General features: G+C 39.9%; 1 protein-coding gene across 1 annotated transcript in view; it reads left to right on the top strand.

Annotated features, from left to right (window-relative positions):
• The window catches only part of LOC149463689 (uncharacterized), a 144871-nt gene extending 123227 nt beyond the window's left edge, over positions 1-21644 (top strand). The window contains exons 36-67 of the mRNA XM_089675332.1: positions 53-97; positions 1814-1858; positions 1984-2091; positions 2556-2609; positions 3627-3680; positions 3798-3851; positions 4383-4490; positions 4573-4626; positions 4713-4820; positions 5293-5346; positions 5472-5525; positions 5621-5674; positions 5755-5808; positions 5889-5996; positions 6752-6805; positions 6892-6945; positions 7082-7135; positions 8425-8478; positions 11578-11631; positions 13303-13356; positions 13431-13484; positions 15373-15426; positions 15512-15565; positions 16595-16648; positions 16754-16771; positions 16855-16908; positions 17842-17904; positions 18250-18415; positions 18505-18611; positions 18693-18773; positions 19212-19394; positions 20332-21644. Coding sequence (XP_089531458.1) covers positions 53-97; positions 1814-1858; positions 1984-2091; positions 2556-2609; positions 3627-3680; positions 3798-3851; positions 4383-4490; positions 4573-4626; positions 4713-4820; positions 5293-5346; positions 5472-5525; positions 5621-5674; positions 5755-5808; positions 5889-5996; positions 6752-6805; positions 6892-6945; positions 7082-7135; positions 8425-8478; positions 11578-11631; positions 13303-13356; positions 13431-13484; positions 15373-15426; positions 15512-15565; positions 16595-16648; positions 16754-16771; positions 16855-16908; positions 17842-17904; positions 18250-18415; positions 18505-18611; positions 18693-18773; positions 19212-19394; positions 20332-20481 — 2316 coding nt within the window. The 3' untranslated portion in view covers positions 20482-21644. The remainder of the gene's footprint in view (positions 1-52; positions 98-1813; positions 1859-1983; positions 2092-2555; positions 2610-3626; positions 3681-3797; positions 3852-4382; positions 4491-4572; positions 4627-4712; positions 4821-5292; positions 5347-5471; positions 5526-5620; positions 5675-5754; positions 5809-5888; positions 5997-6751; positions 6806-6891; positions 6946-7081; positions 7136-8424; positions 8479-11577; positions 11632-13302; positions 13357-13430; positions 13485-15372; positions 15427-15511; positions 15566-16594; positions 16649-16753; positions 16772-16854; positions 16909-17841; positions 17905-18249; positions 18416-18504; positions 18612-18692; positions 18774-19211; positions 19395-20331) is intronic.
• The last annotated feature ends 553 nt before the right edge of the window (positions 21645-22197 follow it).

Below are 22197 nucleotides of genomic sequence, written 5' to 3'. Positions count from 1 at the left end.
TATTTGTATAGGTGTTTTATCTATGATTAAATAATGTTTTTTTCTCATGCAGGGGCCTCCAGGTCCTCCCGGGGAAAGGGGACCCACTGGGCCACAGGTATTAATCTTCTTCATCTTTCAAAAATGTCACTTTTGAGTTTATTACATCCTGGGCTAGGTCATAATGGGCCTGCTTAATCTATTTAATTTTTTTGTTGTCTATTTAATAAGTTCATTAACGTTTGAAGATTGTATATGTTAGCAATTAAATGCTGAGTTTTAGCGATAGTATTGGAAGGATGCTAGGAAGCAAATGCCCCATGAGCCACCATTCTTAACAATCCCTCTTTTAGACATTTTTCCATTTGAAATTGCTATACTTTACAAAAATGTTCCATATTCTAATTTAAACATACTTAAAGGCTCCAGTACAATTTGTTAAATCTTTGAGTTATAGGGTCAAGTGCAGCTTAACATGCAGATTGGTGGCACAGTGTAATGCATTCTGCAGTGCTGCACATACTCAGGGAAATATTTAGAGATTATGCTTCCCTAGACAGGGCCATCTTTAATATTGATTGGACCTTGGGCAAACATTTTCTTCTCCCTCCCTTGCAATTTCGCTCTCACATTACACAGGACCCCTTCCCCATACTACTCCCCTCATTACACAGAACCCCCTCCCCCATACTACCCCCATCATTACACAGGACCCCCATACCACCTCATCATTACACAGGACCCATCCCCCATACTACCCCAATCATTACACAGGACCCCCCTCCCCCATACTACCCACAATATTACACAGGACCCCCCATACTACACCCATCATTACACAGGACCCCCTCCCCATACTCCCCCATCATTACAGAGGATCTCCTCCCCCCATACTACACCCCATTATTACACAGGACCCCCCTTCCATCATTACACAGGACCCCCTCCCCCATGCTACCCTCATCATTACACAGAGCTCCCTCCCTTCACAGACCCCTGATTTGCCCTCCCCAGTGGTCTCACCTTGATAGTGTCCAGAGGGTGTCAAGCGAACACCAGGCACACCCCACCAAACCCTCCAGCGAAGAAGTTCTTCAGTTGGCCAGTGGTTTTCAACTTGTCAGAAATGGTAAGGGAGAGATGTGAGTGCAACTGTGCTCGGGACTGACAGGTGCTCTCCCCAGGCAAGGTCTACCTTACTGAGCTGGCCAGTCACCGCACAGGCTGCAGACATAACACCAAACCAATCACCACCATCCCCAACATTAAATTCTGCCCTCATCTCCTGAGTGATAGCCAAATCCACTTATCAACTATTTGCGGGTAGTATGGGCTCAAGGGGTAGCTCAGCTGCTTTGGGCCCCACAACAATGGCTGGGCCCAGGGCAGCTGCCCCTTTTGCCCAGCATTAAAGAGAGCCCTGTCCTTAGGCACATATGGTTAACAGTCTGTGTTCGCTTTACTGCTTTATTCAGAATTACTGATATTTACTGTGAAAATTAAATACATTATTGACAATTACTGTGAAAATTAAATACAGAATGGTCTACTGGAGTCTGCAATCCATTTCAAATCTAAATTCACCTTTGTACCCTACAATCCACCAAAAGATGGCAGATAAAGAGGGGAATGCTGCATGCTAAGTGACCTGTAAAGGGTCTTGTGACTCTTTTGACAGCCCATGATTCTCAACCTCCCTAAAGTCTTGTAGCTCAATTTACCTACAAACATCCAAACATGGCCATGCAAAAAAAAAAGTACATTCATAAAAGGAAACTGGAAGGAGCTTTATTGATGCCACTGGTAACTTCACCCATTATTTCTGCATCTCCAGGGTCGTATGGGTGAGATGGGTGACAAAGGCTTGCTTGGAGTATCGGTAAGTGGTTTGGCATTTCTTAGGGTCAGCTTGGCTCTCACAGGAAAATAGGAAGTGCATTTAAGACATTTGCTACCAATTTTATAGGTTAACATTCAAATAACATATATATTTATCTCCTTTAGGGCCCACCTGGTAATCCAGGATGTGATGGAGAACTGGGAAAAACTGGGGCCATAGGAGAACCAGGCCCACCAGGAGCCCAAGGAGAAATTGGTCCTTTAGGTTACCCAGTAAGTTTGATTTCAGCTCCAAAAATAAATTGTACAATATTTGACTAATAGAATTAGATTACTACAGTAGAGTAAGCACCATAGGTCACAACATTCAAAAAAAAAATATTAAACAGGCTTATGGAGGAGTATTATGTTCAATGAGTCACTAAAAAACTGTTCAGTAAAACCTCTTTACTAAATTAGGATATCAATATAATTTTGCAAATCCACAATGAACTCAGGAGCCCAAGTGATAAACTGGCTGGCCCCAGCATTGTCACATGTGGGATTTGGTGCGTACCTTAAAGTGTAAGAATACCATCAATACTGGATATTGTCAGTAATTTCCAACAATTTTGGAGACGGTAGGGATCAGAGCAGTAGGTACAAGATGGGAGGGTAAGTTTTAGTTTGAATGACATGTTTGATTTAAGAGGATATAGATCTATTAATTCTCTGTTGTCAATTTTATTATTATTCAGGGTCGTGAAGGGCCACCAGGACTAGAAGGATCCCCTGGAGAGAAAGATGAGAAGGTAAGTATGTACAGAAAAAAAGCAAATCTTTGAGTCATATTTAACAGTTTGTCTGAAATAAAAGCTGTGCTGCCAATAACAGTCTGTGATGCTCCAAATTTTATTTTTTCAGTGTAGCTTGGTAAATAACAGGCTGAACTAGTTCCGATTTCATAAATTTTTACTGTATTTTCTCTAGCACGGTAGTGTCTTCAAACCAAAAACAAAAATGTAATATATTGCAGCGTACCAGTCCTTAGATCTGGTGGTTGCATTAGTTTTCTTTGTCTGGCCCTGGGTGGCTATGTTTACTGCTCCACTGTATCTATGGAGACAGCTACCCAGGCTGGACTACTTATATAGTTAACAAAAAAATATTTGCTCCTATAGCCATTAGTTATTAATATCCATTACTTATGTCCACCAAATCCCAGTATTTTGACCTTCACAAAAGAGCATTGTGTGGTGCAAACCTTCAGTGCAATTATCACAAACACAAAAGCATGGGAGTATACATACTCAACAACTGGTTAAATGGGAGAAACTATCCCTTTTATAAGTATATATTTTTTGTGATTGCTAATAAAAGTAATGTGAATTGATTGCCAGTTATATACAAATGAGTGCATTATAACATTGTTTCCTCGCTGCTTTTGTGTCTACCTTTGTTCATCAACATTTGTTATCATTAGTGCAGCTGCCAGGAAGTGATAAGAACACTGCATTTCTGACAAGATCAACAGATATTTTCTGTATTTGCTGAAAATGTTTTGAAAAAAGAAAACAAATGAAGCCTCTACCTCTAAGGACTTGCAGAATGTTACAGGTTACATTTTTGTTCCTGAGTGTAGTTCTTTTTTTTTAGCAGATAGCAAGGGATCTTGAAGATTAAAACATTGGCTGCAAATTGAAAAAGAATGGACAGTCATGTGTTCTGTTGGTTTTTAATACATATGACATGGATTCATGTTAAGATTTCAGCTTAGTCACAACAAAACAGACCTTTATTTAACTTGTAAACTGCTAACACCTTTGCAGGGTGCCATTGGGCCAGTTGGAGATCAAGGAGTCAGTGGGCTGGATGGGGAACAGGTAATCGCTGCCGTTTGTGACCCTTGTATGAATATCATAGAGAAGATAGTCTTTGTTGTAATCAAGGACCTAAGGATATGCTGGAACACTCAATTTCTCTTTGTCTGTTATTTCCAGGGTGAACCAGGCTCAGTTGGCAGTGAGGGCCCCTCTGGCAAGAAAGGAGAGCAGGTGGGTATACAGGAGCAATAGGATTTTTGTTGGGTTTCTTATCTGCATTCCTTATATTAAAAACACTTTTAAGGTATGTGAATCCTGCCCAGGTATACTCTAAAATATGCTGAACAACTCTAATCAACATCTAGTGGTCATATGTGGTATTCTTATGATAATGTAATACGTGTTAATGTTACAGTACTGTTCCAAAATATCCATGTTATTAAATTAAAATGGCAGTCTGAAAATTCCTAAATTAAACTCATTTACCTATACTGCTTTACATGAAGTAGGAGAGCAGATAATGTACAGTCCACTGTCTTAAAACTTTGTCTAACTCATACCCTACCACTACATTATACTGATAGGAAGCATGGGAAGCAAGATCAGAGCAGGGAAACCTACTATTGCATATGGGGACATGTTCTTGGTTGGTTTAGAACTTCAGAAATACAAAGAAGAGTAAATAAACATTTTGATGCTGTCCAGGCAGAAGACTGGAAGGACTGATTGCAGTTAACTTTTGCTGTTGATTTTCTTTTTCAGGGAGATGTTGGTATTCCTGGAAATCCTGGTCCCCTTGGGCCTGTTGGTGACCCTGGAGAATTAGGATTAAAAGGACTGCCAGGTCCTCCAGGAGAGCCAGGGAAGGAGGTATATTTTGCTCATAGGATTGCAAGCATGGAGGAAATGTTATCTGAGTGCTTTTTCTGACATAATATTTTCTTGTGTTTAGGGGGACACTGGGGACATTGGAGATATTGGGGACCCTGGACTTCTAGGAGAAAAGGTTTGACCAAAAGTTGTGTCTGTAAGAAGTGGGTTAAAAATTGTACCATTTTTGCCTATAACATTCTCTATCTAACATAAAATTAGGGAGAAATTGGACCACCTGGAAGTACTGGAAATCCTGGGCCAAGTGGTGTTACAGGAGTGCGCGGAGTAAGAGGTCTGAAGGGAGAGAAAGGTCAAGTTGGGCTCCTAGTGAGTAGGCAGAAAAGACACCAATCCATTGTCTCTGCTGCAGGCTGTCTCTTTTCATATTTATTTAGTGTGGACCAATTCTGTAGCTCCTTACAAAGTGCAGAGATACATAAAAGTTTACAGCGTAGCGTGTAATGTCTCTATCTCAGTAACACAGGAGAACACACGCTACAACCAGTGTGGATGAAAGCCAGTTAACATTACAGTTTAATGACTTTACCAAAGGAATCCTACATGTGGATAGAACTTTTGACAAGCAAGCTTTGGTGGGAACTAAACCCAAGGTTCCAGCTTTTCAAGGCCACTGTATTTTTTTAATAAGTCTGTCTTTGTTTTTTTTTTGAGTTTTGTATAATGGAAATTTTAACAAATAAGAGGACAGTATCTTGCAATGTAAACTGGATGGCATTAGTTCACTGATTTTAATTGTTGACTGCAGTTGCTTTTTGACTTTAACCTTGCTGTCCACCAGGGTCCACCAGGACTGATGGGAATTCCTGGACCTCTTGGGCCACCAGGAGACATGGTATGTGAACCAAATGACACATAAAAATTGATAGGAGAGTTGACTTAGCGCAGACAGTCTCATGATTAATCAGAAGAGTGAGAACTGGCAACTAAGCTTCTACATATTTTTTTTTTTATTTTCAGGCAGCAATAGGGCGTCCAGGTACTTCTGGTCTAGATGGGCGTCCAGGAATGAAGGTAATTTTTATACAGACATTTTTATGATACCTAATTATATTAGCAGTTTAAGAAACAGGCCATACAGTATTTTGATATTGTATTCATGTTTGCAGGGTGATGTAGGCCCCAGTGGTGTGACTGGATATCCCGGACCCAGAGGAGGATTGGTATGTATAGACTGTGATTGAAAGAGCTCATATCTGAGGTTACATTTCATTATTGTACAGTATTGTTTTTCTGTTTTCAGGGACCTCCTGGTGTGAGAGGAGAAAAGGGTGAGCAGGGTCATCATGGAGTCCCGGTGAGCAAGGAGACCAGATCAAATTGAATGGGAGAATTAGGGGCTATTAAGGTCCACTAATATATTGTACCATTTTATAGGGTCCACCAGGTCAGACTGGGAGTAAAGGTTCACAAGGTCCTCTGGGGCTTCCTGGCCCTGAAGGACACAAGGGGGAAGCAGGAAGTGAAGGCCTAAATGGAATCCAGGTAAAAAAAAATGGTTCCAATATGAACATTTTTAGTGCTGACATTTAGCTTTGCCAATTTCTCTAGATAATACTTGTCAATAGATCTTTTGAGGAAGTGCTTAGCAAGACTGTACAAAGCTTTACTAAAACAGAGAATGGTTTTGGTGGGTTGGGATGGATTTTCAAGACATAGCAGTTTTGAATATTTTCTATAGTTTTAATGCAGTCCTAACTGACTGTTTAAGTTTTGTGATTATTTGTTATTTAGTGTAAGATGTATTTTTTTAATTGCATTCATTCAGTTTAGAAAATCTCTCTATTCAGTAGTGAAAATGGCAAGTTTCTAACTGCACAACAAATTGGCTTGTATTTTGGGGTTCTCTAAATACAGCAACTCAGCAGATTTACTGTACATGTTTGACATTACATTTCTATCGACTTCATAGTAAATCGACTAAAAACTCTAGGCATTTTTATGAACTCATAGAGATCTGTATCCCACTCACTGCATTCCTGACAAAGCAGATGTTTGATTCCCTCACTTGATTATGCAATAGCTGGGGTTGTGGGGTTAAAGTACCCAACACTTTTATGGGAAGATCTCTTCAATGAAATCTTTAATATAAGAAATTAAAATGCAGTTCAGTCCAAAAGAATCTTCATATGACTATAGTATCAGATTTTGGTGGTCAAGAATGTAAAGAACTAAGATTTTCAGTGCTGACATTTGCACCATGGAGTGGACAATCATAAAATATTCTTCTTTATTTTAAGGGACCTCCTGGGGTCACTGGTGAGACTGGAACAGTGGGAATACCTGGAAGAGAAGTGAGGATTTAACAAACTTTATTAGTACATGTAGCGACACACACTAACTAGACAAACTCACTGGTGCCTCTGTTTTCATGTACTAGGGGGAACCTGGTGAGAAGGGACAACCTGGAAAACAAGGGGTACAGGGACAAGTGGTAAGGAGCACAATACTGTGTGTGTATATAATAAATATAAATAAATAAGTATATATATATATATATATATATATATATACTGTATATCAGTGAAAAGAGAAAGAGTGTGCAAACGTATGTATCTATCTATCTCCAGGGATCTATGGGAAATCCAGGCACAGAGGGGAATTCAGGACAGAAAGGAGTGAAGGTAATCTAATGTTCTCTATAAAATTGTTCTGCAAAATAACAAAACAACTAGTTTTAACAGAAAGCATAGTGGTTTTAACTCTGAATTCTGAAAAACAATGTTAAAGATTACCCTTGCAGGGCTTTAAATATAATCAATTTACATATTAAACTCAGGATTAGGTAATAAAATGTTTAAAAATATGTTTTCTTTCTTAATATTTTCATATGGAATTAGCAGGTGGAGCTCTAGTCTCCTGTTGACATTTTTATCTGTCAATTTTTATCTGGTTTATTGAAAGAAGTCTGCGATATACAGAGTTTAATTGGACAAGCTAAAATACATGCACAAAATTGAATGATTGAAACAGTGGATTCTTCCACTCCCTTTTGCTTCTTTCATTTAGCTATGTCCGAAATTCAATCAGAGAGAGAAAGTCTGAAGGCATACAGCTTCTGTCTTGCTCTCTGCTTAGAGAACCCCTAGTGCTCTGGGGAACCTGTGCTAAGGCTACACACTGTAATAAATGTTTATTATATAAATAAGAATTTTAAAAAAAAGTTTATTGTGAACCTGTACTTTGCCTTTGCAGGGAAAAGCAACATGTTCACTTTAACAGCAGCACCACCAGCAGCACATGCTCCCCTTCCTTTAATACTCACCTCTCTGTTCAGCTGTTGGGAGCCAAAAGAAATACCCAATACTCACTCCTGTCCCTCCCATGTGACTGTGCTGGTTCTTGGCTGTACAGGCGCTGTGCCCAGTGCTGTCACTCGCCAGTCCTTTGTAAGCAATAACTAGGATTAATGTGTAGCTTAAACAGCAATTCTTCTCTCTGTTTTTGTCCTGTTGCCAGCTATTGCCAGCAGTACTGATTGTTGGGGAAAAACCTGACAGGCTGGTTGCACACAAGTCGATCAATACATTGACTTGTGTACAACCAGTCTACCCATACATGGATTGAAATTCATCTGGTCCCTACTGAACCGTCTAAATTTCAATGCAAATATGACTGGCTTTAGAGTTCCTTATTTACATAATTGTCCTTAGTCGGTGACTAAAAGGGGTTGATTTACTAAAATTGGAGAGTGCAAAATCTGGTGTAGCCCTGTTTAGAAACCAGTCAGCTTAGTTTTTTTTTTGTCAAGGCTTAATTGAACAAGCTGAAGTTAGAAGCTGACTGGCTACCGTGCACAGATGCACCAGATTTTGCACTCTCCGGGTTTAGTAAATCAACCTAAAAGTCTTGTTTTGTATTGGTTAACCATGTAACCATGTGATCCAGAAATCTTGCTATTTTTTCCCTACAGGGCGAGAAAGGGAAAGATGGCCGACCTGGGTCTTCTGGCAGTTTGGGCAGAAAGGTAACTTAATAATGAGTACAGGGGAAAGCATAGCTGTTATGATGGACTGTAACACATATGGCCCTTTGTGTATTGCAAAGACATGTTGCATGTATCAGTGATATAGTATCTGAATTTTTAAAGTAACTCCACCTTTAACTGTGTTTTCTTTAACTCGTCTTTCAACAGACCGGTTTCAAAGCATTTTAATGTGAGTTGTATATTCGACCTATCATTTAAAGCAGTAATACACCCAAACATTTATTATATTACGGCATACCAATTCTTAGATGTGGTGGCTGAAATATAAAAGGTGCAGCGCTAAAGTAATGAATGAATCAAATTAAATACTTCTAAAACATGTGCATATACATAAATAAATAATAAATGATGAGGTAAATAATAAATAATAAATAAAGGTGAATAGAAGCAGCAATAGAACGAATAGCAGCAATATTAAAAAGCAGACACAGTGACGCGCTCTGATCAGCGCTACCAGTCTAAAGTGTGAGAGTTCATGAATTATTAATATAGCAATAATTAATATACTAATAAGTGTGGTGATGGTATCCGTGACACTGAATGGTCAGCGTTGGGTGATAAAAAATTGAATAGCGACTGATAGTGAACATATATCAAATGACACAATTCGCGATAAACAATAGTTATAAAAAAAGTCCCGAAAATAAATCCGTGAACAGGTGACATCCAGTGCTGGTGAATCCGTGAAAAGTATTCCTTTATATGCTTCTTTTCACCTTATCATCATTTATTATTTATTTGTGTATATGCACATGTTTTAGAAGTATTTAATTTGATTGATTCATTCATTACTTTAGCGCTGCACCTTTTAGATTTCATTCACTAGACAGGATATCAAGGGCGGTCCTTTAGTGCCAGCACATATATTTTAGATGTGGTGGCTGCATTAAATTTCCTTTTTAGGCTTTCTATCCTTATAAAAAGTTAGCTGGAGTGTGGCTTCAATTTGTTAGTGTATCTAAATCTGCTAGTTCGTCTAACACTCCACTCCCCAGATTAACAATTCTCCAAGAGTGGAGGCACTCTAGTACAGTATGTGCGTTACTGATCAGATCACCAGGTGAAAACAGAGGAGAAAAAAGCTTAATAAAGAAAACTAATGCAGCCACTATATCTAATGATTGCAATTTGTTAAATTTTTGGTTTTGGCTTATTGTATCCTAAGTTGTGAATATGTGTATTGATGTTTGAAATGTCATGCTGATTATTCAAAATAAAAAATTTAAAAAAAAATAGTTTTGGGTGTAATACCACTTTAAATTTTCATTATCTGAGTCTGATTTTTCACCTTGACCAAGGGGGTAAAAAGTAATCTGTAGTCTGCCTGTCAACAGCCTGACCCCACACATTGTCTTAAATTTTTTGAATGTGCATAAGGGCTCGTTCACACTAGGCTGTTTTGCCAACGCTTGCCAAACGCCCCTATAGCGTTTGGCAAGCGTTGGTCCGGTGTTTGCGGAGCGTTTTTAACGCTCGGCAAACGCTCCGCAAACGCCGCATGCGCGGTTTAGCGGCGGTTGCTAGGCGTTTGCCGAGCGTTAATAACGCCCCACAAACGCCTATAATGCATTTGAGTGGTGTTACCGCTCCGCAAACGCGTCGCAACCGCACCGCAAACGCCGGCCGGGCGTTTGCGGAGCGGCACCATAGACGAGAATAGGAGGCTTCAAAGCCTCCTGACTCGACCAGAGGCGTCCGTTTTGCCGCGACGCGACGCTCCTGTTAGAACAGCACCATGTGCTGTAATGTGCAGAGGGTGCAGAGGCGTTTGGAAAGCGGTAAAAACGCTTCCCAAACGCCTCTCTGCCGCCTGCACACAAGGCTAGTGTGAACGTAGCCTAACAGTGTTAAAACAGAACCATGTCGTTATTAAGCCCTGGTTCCCATCTGTACGGTCTTGCAGGCCACGATTTGCGTGGGCACTCCCGTGCCCCATGACATGCAGGGAAGAAGTCCATGCGCTACTTGGGAAATTGCCGCCCGCACAGGAACTGAGGTTCCCAGTACGGTTGCGATTTCCAGTGCTGGCGGCATGCCATTAGACTTAATGGCACCCGCCTGTGGGTCCCGCATTCCTCTGTGTGGGTGGTGCGGTTGCAGGTATTTGTGCGGGTGCTGCAGCGGCACCACCCGCACAGATGTGAACCAGGATTAAGTGTATGTAATTGCAAAAAAACCACATATAGTACATCTCTGCAATGCATACATGTTTTGCCATGTTTTTTCAGAAAACTACCAGCTGGGCTGCCAAAAATGCACTTAGATCCAACTGTAAACCCTGTTGTGGGCTAACAACACAGGGGTTGATTTACTAAAACTGGAGAGTGCAAAATCTAGTGCAGATGTGCATGGTAGCCAATCAGCTTCTAACTTCAGCTTGTTCAATTAAGCTTTAACAAAAAACCTGGAAGCTGATTAGTTTCTATGCAGAGCTGCACAAGATTTTGCATGCTCCAGTTTTAGTAAATCAACCCCATGTTTTTTATGGTGACAGCCCTACCCAGTGTTTTTTTTTTTTGTTAATCTACTCATCCACTCCTACTCTCATATCTCTACAACATAAAGGCTAATCGTTCCAGAACTTGGAGGGCTAAATAGCCCTAATGAGATGATACATAGTGTGCAGAGATATAGGACTGCTCCCAATTTCAGACAAGATCAACAGTTTTATGTATTTATTTTTACATTTATTACTTACGCCATCTCTGTAATGGTGTGTATCCCATTACCTGTAGACAGTTGCTTCTGGTAAAAATATTCCTTGCTATGCCTCTTTCATAGTCAATGCCCAGAGCGGCTACCTTTCTGTGCTGCGAGAGTGAACAGAAGCTGCTAATAGAGAGAAAGGTTATGCCACTTGCCTGCCCCCTTCTGCCCTCTTCACCATTCACAGAACTTGTACTGTTTTTGTCCCACAATGTATCCACAAATTTGATTAACCCACATACATGTGTAACTTCAAATAAAATAAGGTTTTTAAGCATTACCATCCATTGATTACATTTAGGTTTCCACAATCACAAATAGATATAAGACTTCCTTAAACTTTGAACCTCATTTATTATTTTATGGCTTTAGGGCAAGAGAGGAAAAGCTGGATCCAGACCACCACGTGGGCTTCATGGACCAAAGGTAGGAAAAGCAAAACATTTCATTTGTACTCTTTAGGACCTAATTAGTAAGACAGGGGAAACCACAGGTCCATGGGTCCCCTATACACATTACATCACTTCCCAATCGCCAAAGCCATGTCGGGATCACGAAACTAATGTCTACAGACACCATTTCCTTAGCAGTCAAGTAGGTTTAAGTTTGTAGTCATTTTAACAAAAGCTAGTTGCTGATTGGCTGTTGTACAATCTTCTTTTGCATATTGTTTTACTCTGAAGCAAAGTTTCTAGTTTTGAGCAGGGAATGGTTCAAAGCTCCATCAAGTTGTATTACTGTCTGTGTTCCTGCTGTGCTGGAGTCCATTGTCATTGATGGTCATCCAAAATGTACAGCTGTCACCAGAACGGTAGTTAAGGGGTAATTTTCCAAAGACAATTGTCTGAGGAGAATTCCCTCACTCTGGAGAGATTTCCTCTCACTTCCAGCTGTGTATTAGCAGCAGGAAATGAACACAAATGTCCCTAATTGGTTACATACAGCAAAAAGAAAAACTCGACTGGGGATTTGATCTTTTACCACTGTATACAAAGTAAGAGGTTGGGTTATTACTATTATTATAATACAGGATTTATATAGCACCAACAGTTTGCTTAGTGTTTTACAATATAAAGGGAGACAGTACAGCAACGATACAGTTCAATACAAAAGAGTTAGGGGGGACTGATCCTAGGAGCTCACAATCCAATAGCTATGCATATACTTTATATATATTTTAACATATTGCATGGCTGCTTTAAGTAAAACATTTGTAACCATGCTAAAATGTACTTTATGCAGAAAGCACAGGATTCTGGTTTCCATAGAACCATATGGAAGTGAGATCAAAAGAGTGTTCAGGAGGCATTACTGATTTGTTGCCTTTGCTTGAATGCCCTGCATTCACTATATCTGGTCTCTCACAGTGTACAGAACATGGAAATGCAATTATTTTAGCAAATATAAACTGCTAAATACCTTTTTTCATCAGCAGTTAGAGCAGTCTTGTGACTTCTTTCAGTGTTCAGCAGAGCTCTGGTTAAAGCTTGTAGGAGGAGTTTTCTTTCTGCTCTAGGAGGATACAGAACCCCTGACCTCTGTCTGGACAGTACTGATTGGCCTTGTGCTGATCACATGCACTCTCCCAAGAAAAAAAAAAACCCTGTTTAGCAATGCACACCAAACTGAGCATGTGTAGAGTGTCTCCACAGCATATTTCTAATCAGGAGATAAGAGGGGGGCACTGGAAGAAGGGGAGGATCAGAGAAGTCAGGATCAAACAGCATTTTTACACAATGCAGAGGATTAACCCCTTAGGTTCCACAGTGAGTATAACCAGCATGCTTTACTGCATATACAGACTTTGCCTGCTCTAGTATACAGTTTTGGGTTTAGTAACACTTTAAAGTAGCATGCATTAATAAAGTATATATATATGTTTTTTGCCTTTGGACCCCATGCCATTGACTGTGATAGTAGCATTTAGTCATAAAAAACACAGCTAATTCAGAGTGATCTAGACAGACCACTTTGCATTCTTTAATTTTTTTTTTTTTTTTAATTTTGGTTCTCAAAATAGCAGTCAGAAAAGGTATATGAATAACAAATTGTACAGATGATTTCTTTAAGTAAGTACTATTTGGACTTCACTTTCAGGGAGACAAAGGAAGACAGGGTCCAGATGGACCTCCAGGACCAAGAGGACCCTATGTGAGTATTTGCATTGTCAGCCACATCGATCATTTTGTTTTCTCAAGACTTTCAGCTACGTGTGTTTTTTCCAGGGTATTCCAGGACTCAGGGGACAAAAAGGGGAGCCAGGTCCAAAAGGGCTGATGGTAAGAGACCGAAACAATCAACATGTACTATGCAGAATGTGTTGAATCGCTTAGTTCATATTGATAGAAATTAGAGATGAGAAGCAACTATCATGCTTTGTCAAACATGAGCTCTAGAAGAGGTATTGTCTTCAGAAATGAAACTTACATAATTGGAGCAAAAATCACATAAACACATTTAATTAAAGTCAAGAAAATAGCTGGCTATTCTAAACTAGTTGGATTTCCTAGTTTTAATTTTCACCTCTATATATTCAGCCAAGTGCAGTTTGAAAGAAGTGAAGTTAGCATTGGAGGTTGCTGGGATTTCATTGATCCGTCCACTGTTGCTTTAAAGTTGACCTGAACTCAGACTGTGAAGAATTGCTATGTCATAGGAAACATATGGAAATGTTAATTATGCCTGTATAGTACCCTGAAAGATTTTCCTTTTGAATTGAATTCCTCCTGAAATATAGCAATGTTCTTCTGTGCCTAGGCACTCATGTACCTTGAACCTAATAGTTGTAAAACGGCAGAGGCACTATGCTTCTGACTGCTACACTGACAAGATTTGGAGTAGTACTTGGTGTTGCCACTACTATACTGCACATTGTTCTCCTTGCTGGAGGGGAAGCTGTGTCTGATGAGCTGCAGCACAAGGCTCATCATGCTTCTGCTTTCATTCAATCTGTGGATTTGGGCTTTCTGCACCTCCTGCTGCTTCTGAAATAAATACCACCAGTCATTAATTTACCAGTCATTAGGAAGGCATCTCTGACATTAAAATTAAAGCCTTCTCCTCTACCAAAATGGTTACCTCCACATAGAGACATTGTGGACAAGTATGTAATGGGGAAAAGATCAGCTAGAGGGAGCTTACAGGCAACACTGATGACTAGCTGTTTTTTCAGTACTTGCCTTGTTTTGGGCAACAGTTCCACATTTTAGGTCCTCTTTTAAAATCTATTGAGAAAAATACATTATAAATGATTCCCCAAATCTCTTCCATTGATCAACCAATTTCTTTGTTACTTATAACCTCAACTCATACATGGAACAAGAATTCTTCTTGGATTTACCATGCTTTTCAGTACCCCTTCCTGTCCTTTAGGCCTGGTTCACACCTATGCATTTTTCAGTGTTTATTGCGTTTTGCAGGAACTCACTACAGTCCATTTAACATGGTTTCCTTATCGGACACATCTATGAACTTTCAGTCGCTGTGTTTTTGGATAGGGGCAGGGACACTTTTTCTCGCAGCAGATTGCAACACGCATAGGTGTGAACCAGGCCTCAGATGTGCTTTTTTCAATAATTTATTACACAATCTATTAAAATACCTTCAATACTGCTTTTCCAGTTTAATTTCTGCCAATATAGTTGGGTAACCAACTTATTTCCACTTTCAATCACCACCAGCTGTCCTATCTTATCTAACTGTATCTACTAAACTTCCACCTTTAAGACTAAAGCCGGCCATAGATGGTTCGAATCTCAGCTGGTTCAAACTATCTATGGGCAGGCCAGTTGTTCCCAATCAGATTGTTATATGACTTGGGTACAACCAGCATATAGATTTTTACTTGTGATTATTGCCAGTGGCTATAGCTGCTAGCAATAATTACTGTGTTCTCCGGGCAAAGAAGGCTACCCACGCACCATAGTTGCAGGAAAGAAAATTGCTCCATTCTCCTGTCAACACAGTCCCTGCTGAATGGGCCGAGATTCAAACCATCTATGGCCGGCTTTAGTGATGACATGTTAAAGCAGTAAGCATAAGCAAGATATTTTATTTTATAATTTTTTTGTATTACTTTTTGTACTAATCTGACCAAAGACATTGTTATCTACTGACGTATGTCAATATGACTGGTGTCTGGGAGTTATCAGCATATCTATTCTACAGGGTGATGTGGGCTTGGATGGACCATTTGGGCCAAAAGGAGAAGAAGGCCAGAAGGTTAGAAGATGTTTTCACCACTATAATGTAGATTTTAGTCATATTTCTGCATCTCCACCTTATGTTGTTAGCTTTCATTTTGTAGGGAAAGCAAGGTCTTCCAGGGCACAATGGACTTCCAGGAGAGAAAGGTGATGAGGTACGGAATTTAGTTTTCTACTAGTAGTAGAACAATCAATTGCAGCACAGACACAGGATTCATTGTTTTCTCTCATCGCTTAAAGAAACCCTGCTGCTATATAAAATGTTTTAAAGCAGGGGTGTCAAACTGGTGGCCCTCCAACTGTTGCAGAACTACAAGTCCCATCATGCCCATGCTTTTGAACGCTGCTCTAATCCTGAGAAATCTGCTGAAGTCTAGACTGAAATTTACATTTCTAGAAGTGTCAATCTCCTATAACCCCTCAGTTCTCACTGGTTCCTGGTGCTGACCTCCACATCACCACGGTTCCCTGTAATGAATGGCTGTCAGAGGGAGGACCCAATTAAAGCTACATGAGACTCAGTAGATTGACACTTTTCAAAAATGTCAGTTTTAGTGCAGGAAAGGAGTTCCATGGCATGGATTGCAGTATAGGTGAGTAACCCCTATCCTCTTTCACAGCTATGTATTCCTTTAAAACAGAGGTGTCACACTGGCGGCCCTCCAATTGTTGCAGAACTAGAAGTCCCATCATGCCTGTGAGAGTCATGCTTGTAACTGTAAGCTTTGCATGGTTGTCCACATAAATTTGATAAGATTTGGCTTCCCTGGCTGGGAACGCAAAACACCATGCCCTTTGGAATAATTTTCCTTTTACTGTATACTAGCTTTTGCATTCTCATGATGTTATGTATTAAAGTAGATATGACAGAAGAATAAAGGACATTACTGTTTCATAATACCTTTATTGGTTACAATAGAGACAGTGCATTGGAAGTTCTGGGGATTTTCTGTTGCAACTGTCCTAAAATATGGACTTTTTTTGTGTATGGTATTGTTTATCCTGTTTACAGTGTTTACACATTTCCATTGCTATTGTGATCTACCATTAAGCTGTAGTACTGAATAGACAGGACTGGATACTTGTAATCTGTATGTATGCTACAGTTATCTACTGTTAGAAAATAATAAAATGCCCCCTTAGGATAAAAAAAATTAAAGTTCTTGAATTTTTTTTTCCCTCAGGGAGTTATTGGGCCTCCAGGACACCAGGGACTTCCAGGGCCACAAGGTCTTCCAGTAAGTAAAAGTAGCAATGTTGTGCCTGTATAGGACACATTAGATATTTTTATATTTGTAGCTATTTAATCTAAATTCAATGTTTTCCCTCTTATTTTATTTTAGGGTCCTGAAGGCATTGAGGTGAGACACGAGCCACCATGTTCCTTTCCTATTTTACCAATGTCTTCTGTATCAATTTATCACATCTGATTTTGTAATTGCAGGGTCCAAAAGGATTCCAAGGACCTGAGGGAGCTCCAGGCTCACCTGGACCACCAGTAAGTTTACGTTGAGGAAGGGTTACGGCAGTGTGTGTACACTCATCTGCTATGGAACAGCAAGATCCACTATGTCCTGACAGCTGAAAGCTTGTTGGCCTTCAGTGTCTCTGTTACTAAAAATCTACTGGTTGGCCAAGCTTAAAGTGTGTTTCCACTTTTGTGGTCAAATTTGAGAAAATCCCACTATATTTTCATGTGTTTCTGTTTATACAGGACTCCAGAAAAATAATTACAAATTTTTCTTTCCTTTTAGATGTTCTTGAGGAAAAGTTGTTATTGCTGACTACAAACATTTCTCAGCTAGCTCAGCGTGACTGAGTCCAGTCCTCATTACCATACAATGGAGAAGCCCATCTTCTATACCTTTAACCTTTTTGCTAAGACAGATATTGTTCAAATTTGATACAGCTGATGAGATATCTGTCTCCAGACATGGTTAATTATGGTAAACACAGCTTCCTAGTCCCTCATTACTAAAAGGACTAAATAGAATTTTTCCTTTCTGGAAGTTCCAGAAAAGAGCATCTAAAAAAGATGAGTTACAATTTTTAAAGATATTTTTAAATTTTGCTTTGTGAATGAGGACATGTAACTGTAATAAAGTAGATATTGCCCCAATCTGGCTGCAGAAGTGGAAATACCCTTTAACTAACACTGGACATATTCAGAGGATGCCAAAATATGTAGTATTATCCATTTCACCAGCAAACGACACAGCTTTTTAGTACCTGTAGCATCCAGCCTCATGTGTCATTTCTGCAAATGGCACAACAGATTATTGACTCCTGAAAATGCTTATTTTTCTTGTCCATTAGCCATTACAGGTGACCACCATTAACTGTGGCAAAAAATCAAAAGAAGTTCAGTTGACAAACATAGGCTATCAAATTTTCCCTATTCCTTTATGTAAGTCCATACTTTTATTTTTAGGGACTTCCAGGAGCACCTGGTCCCCCAGGGCCATCGCTGAGTTTAAACACACAGAGTATAAGGGTAAGTGATAAGAAAATTGGTGTAGAGTTCTTCAATGTTAACCATAAGTTCTTTTGACAATGAACTTCATGTCAGACTGACCACAGCAGCAGTTAAAATATAAAGCCAACCCTTTTTTTCTATTTAATGTCTGTGTTCCTACACTTCCTGAGAAAAATATACAAAAGCTACTGCTTTTTGTGTTTCCCAGAATTAGTCTGGGGGCACAGTCAGCAGTAAAATCCTGAGAACATTTCTAACCCTTCCCCACTCTATTCAAAAATGTAAAAAAAAATAAGCTTTGACTTTAGATATTTTTCAGGACTCCTTCAGGAAAATGACAAATTCTTTTTTGTCATTTTCTAGCGGTTGTTCCCCCATTCGACATTATGGAAGGACATTGCTCCATGGAACCTCATTCACCATCTGGAAGAAGACTTGAAGCTCTTGGCTGCCCCACCTAATGGGACTAAAGAAAATCCAGCAAGCACATGTAAAGAACTGCAGCTTGTCCACCCTGAACTGGCAGATGGTACAGTATTGTGAAGCAGTGCAGACATTGAAAATAAAATATCCTTAGTGATCACTAATGGTGTGGTTTTTTTTTATCCCATCTGCCAGGTTATTATTACATTGACCCTAACCAGGGAAGTCCTCAGGATTCTTTTTTGGTGTTCTGCAATTTTACTGCTGGTGGTGAGACCTGTGTGCCTCCTCTGGAAAGCCAGGTAATTTACAATGGATGCACAATACTATATAATTTGTCGTACAGCTATCAGGTTAACCAGTCCTGCATATATGGTTTGTAGATAATGGCAAAGGCCTGGCTTCGGACCTACTCATTGCAAGAAGGATTTCAGTGGTTCAGCATGCTTCCTGGTGGCTTTCCGGTAAGAACAGAGCTAGATCCAACATCATATGATGCAAGGAAAGAGTTAAAAACCAGGCCACATAGAAACATTCTTAATGTAGATTCATTGTTCAGTCCAATAGGCTAGTCCCATAGCAGAAGGCATTGCAGACCATTGAATTATTGATCACACAACACCTCTTACTCATACATTAGCCTTTCTTAATATATGTATTATTGTTTTTTTATATGTTAGCTGATCTGTATTATGAGGTAATACAGATGATTTAATGTACAGTGCCAAGATATGAGGTTCCCGGGATGTGAGTAGCACCTCAGGGGTGACACATAATTCAGACAAAGTGATAGGCAGTCCCTAAGCTCAGCTCTTACATAGGCCTTGACTAGAACTTTAAACTGTTTTTTTAATATCTTTATCCTTTTTTATTTTTGTATTTTTCATCTTCACCATGCTTAGTTCTTGTACAATGATAACAGCGTGGTCCAGCTACGGTTTCTCAGACTTCAGAGCCTGCGTGTATACCAAGTATTGCGATACGTGTGCCTCGCTCAGCTGGAACACCCTACAAGGGACAAGGATGTGAAGTTTTTGACAGATAGACGTGATCAGAGCTTCCTGGTGACGCTCCAGGGATGTGAGGTACATAGTGTGTCACAGAAAAAGATGTATTTAAGCCAGTCAGCAATAGTCTCCAATATATTTCCCTTTACACATGTTTCTTTTATATTTATGACAGAGAAAATTATGCAGTATAGGAGGCTTTTATTACTTTTCCCAGTTGTGATCTCCTACCTGTTTTGTTGACCATGGAGAACACTGAAGTAAAGACTCTTATTGTGGTCACAGGCAGCTATAAGAGCTCGGCACATTTATCGCTCCCACTTACTCCAAGAATGAAAAAGAATGTCAGAGAGATTTCGCAGGTGCACCTTGGTATGACTATGAGTGACATGGTTTAGCATGGGGGCTGTAAAAATTCTGAAAGCCCTGGTCTTCTTTAATATATTTTTTGAGGAGCAACCTAAAATGATGATTGTAACACCTGCATTTGGGGAAACCCTGGACTACCTGCCTATCAGTGAGACATAGTGAGACATAGACAGAACTTTGTGGAACCTTCACAGGAATGCACATAAGGATGGTTTGAGGCAATGTCCTTCACCATGTCTTGACTGGAAAAGGGGATTGACCTGAAACTTTATTTATGTGCTTATTCTCTATCTGCAAGCTTGTTACAATAAATAGAATGTTCCCTAATACAGTTTGAGCCTGGTGACTTTCTTTTGCCTGTGAAAGTTGGGCTGGAGAGGTTGAGGACACCCTTTCTCATTTTAGTCTTTAGCCAAATGCTTATTTCTCCCTGGGCTTGTTGGATCCAAGTGTGTGATGTCCTATCGAAATTTGGCCCTTATGTGGGAAATGTTGTAGGGCAAGATGACTAGTCTTAGATGAGGATAATCGGTTGTGGACAGGTAACAGAAAATTGTCACTTCTACAATTACGAATGTTTATACACTTATGACTGAAATTGGCAACCAAAGTAATAAAGATTATTGATTTCTTCATCTCTTCACAGGCCAGTGAATCATTCAGCAGGACAGAAACTCTCCTTCATTTCGCACCCTTGGACATCTCCTTACTACCTGTCCGTGACTTGGCTGTGTATCATGATGGGGACATGGACCATCAGTATGGCTTCTTCATAGGTCCTGTGTGCTTTAGCTGAGATATGTTTTCTCCTCTGGAACACTGGTGACGACGCACCCCCAGGTGGAGGATGGACGCCCTGTGATATTTATACAGGAAAGTGATATTTGGACCTATACCCCCCTCTCTCCGGAAGGGAGACCCCAGATATTGTTTACAATTAAACTTGGTGCTTTTTCTAAATCTCCTGGTGAGAAACACACACACCTCAAGTCTTCAACTCCAAGGAACGTGTGCTGTTCTGTGGAGGGTTGACTGACCTCGAATGCACTTATTTTTCATTGCCATGTGGTGCTCAATGAAACATTGCACAACCTTTTCCACCCAGGCCATTTCCAGTAAAGAAAGACATACATGAAAATGAAATGTCCCCACAATGGAGTGGGTCCATCCGGTTCTCTTACATTCCCAACTCTCTAGTTTGGAGATCGACATGGGAAATGCTGGATCAAGTGACATACATTCAGCTGCAGAGCTGTGTCATAAGACTCAGTGTCCATGTTGCAAGAGAGTTTTGTGCAGGTCATTTGTGGGCTCTATATAAAAAGAAAGAGGGATGTTTAAGCAAATTGGTTTATATGAAAGATTTTCTCAAATAATTTACAGGTGAACCTCAAGAAAACTGTTCACAGACTTGAAAGGTTGTGATTATAATAAAGTTTGACCAATGAAAACCATGTTGATTTATAAAAGAATGTGATCTTGGAGACAAACTTCCGAGTTCTGGACTGCAGCATCTTTCTGGTTCTTAGCCAAGAGTTGTGGCCCTGCTTCCCTTTCATGGGGCATCTTTGCTACCTGTAACAGCAACCATTGTTAACCTGTGAGCTCCTGATGTCTAATTGGGTACCACAATGACAGCTTTTGGCAGAGGAAGTGGTTGGACATATACCATAGTGAGAAGCAAGGTTATAATAGACACCATCATTTGGAAAGATAATACCATGATTCAAGTATTCTACTAGACATATACTTTAGGTAACATTCTTTTACAGTGTTAACATACTTTATTTTTTCAAACTTTATTAAAATGTATTTATGATTGTTTCTATTTCAAAATTCAGCTCCAGGCAACAAATAACATCCATCAGTGAAATGCATAGTGTATGTGGGAAACATTGCAGCTCTGCTTAAGCAAGATTTACTTTTATGTGTTTGTCTATAAATCCAGTGCAGCCCAAATCTCATTCTGTGTGTGCTTCAATGTGTAACTTCAGCCTCTTTCTTGCATGGTTTTGTGATTTGCAACCTCCATCTCATGCACTAGTGTGAGTGGGTGAGGTTGCAGGTAGCTCAGAGAAGGGGCAATACAAGGGGCCAGGGAACACACTACCCAGCATTCTCAGAGTCATGAAACCATCAAGATATTAGAGTATAACTAAAAGCAAACCTTTTTTTTAGGTTTGGATAGAAGGATTAAAACCCTGGTCAAGCTTTTATTGCTAATATTGTCCCCATTAGGGGGGAATGCAAGTGTACAATCCAAACGCACACATTCCTGCGTTAAAAATGTGTGTATAAGTGTGTGCTGCAGCGACCGTCAGCTGGAACGGAACAGAATCAGCAAGTCACCACCACACTGAGGATCACCAATATGGGTCCAAAAGGTTTAATCACCGATCACATAGTTGATCACATGTGATCACATGTCTGATGAAGAGGTCCTGCGAGACTCCGAAACGTTGCCTTACTGTAACTATGTGATCGTTAATTAAAACTTTTGGACTAATATTGG

This window comes from Staurois parvus, unplaced genomic scaffold (genome assembly GCF_062004578.1).
Source record: "Staurois parvus isolate SC_StPar_1 unplaced genomic scaffold, SC_StPar_1.0 ptg000154l, whole genome shotgun sequence".
Classification (NCBI taxonomy): Eukaryota; Metazoa; Chordata; class Amphibia; order Anura; family Ranidae; genus Staurois; species Staurois parvus.
This window is presented reverse-complemented; position numbering and strand designations above follow the sequence as displayed.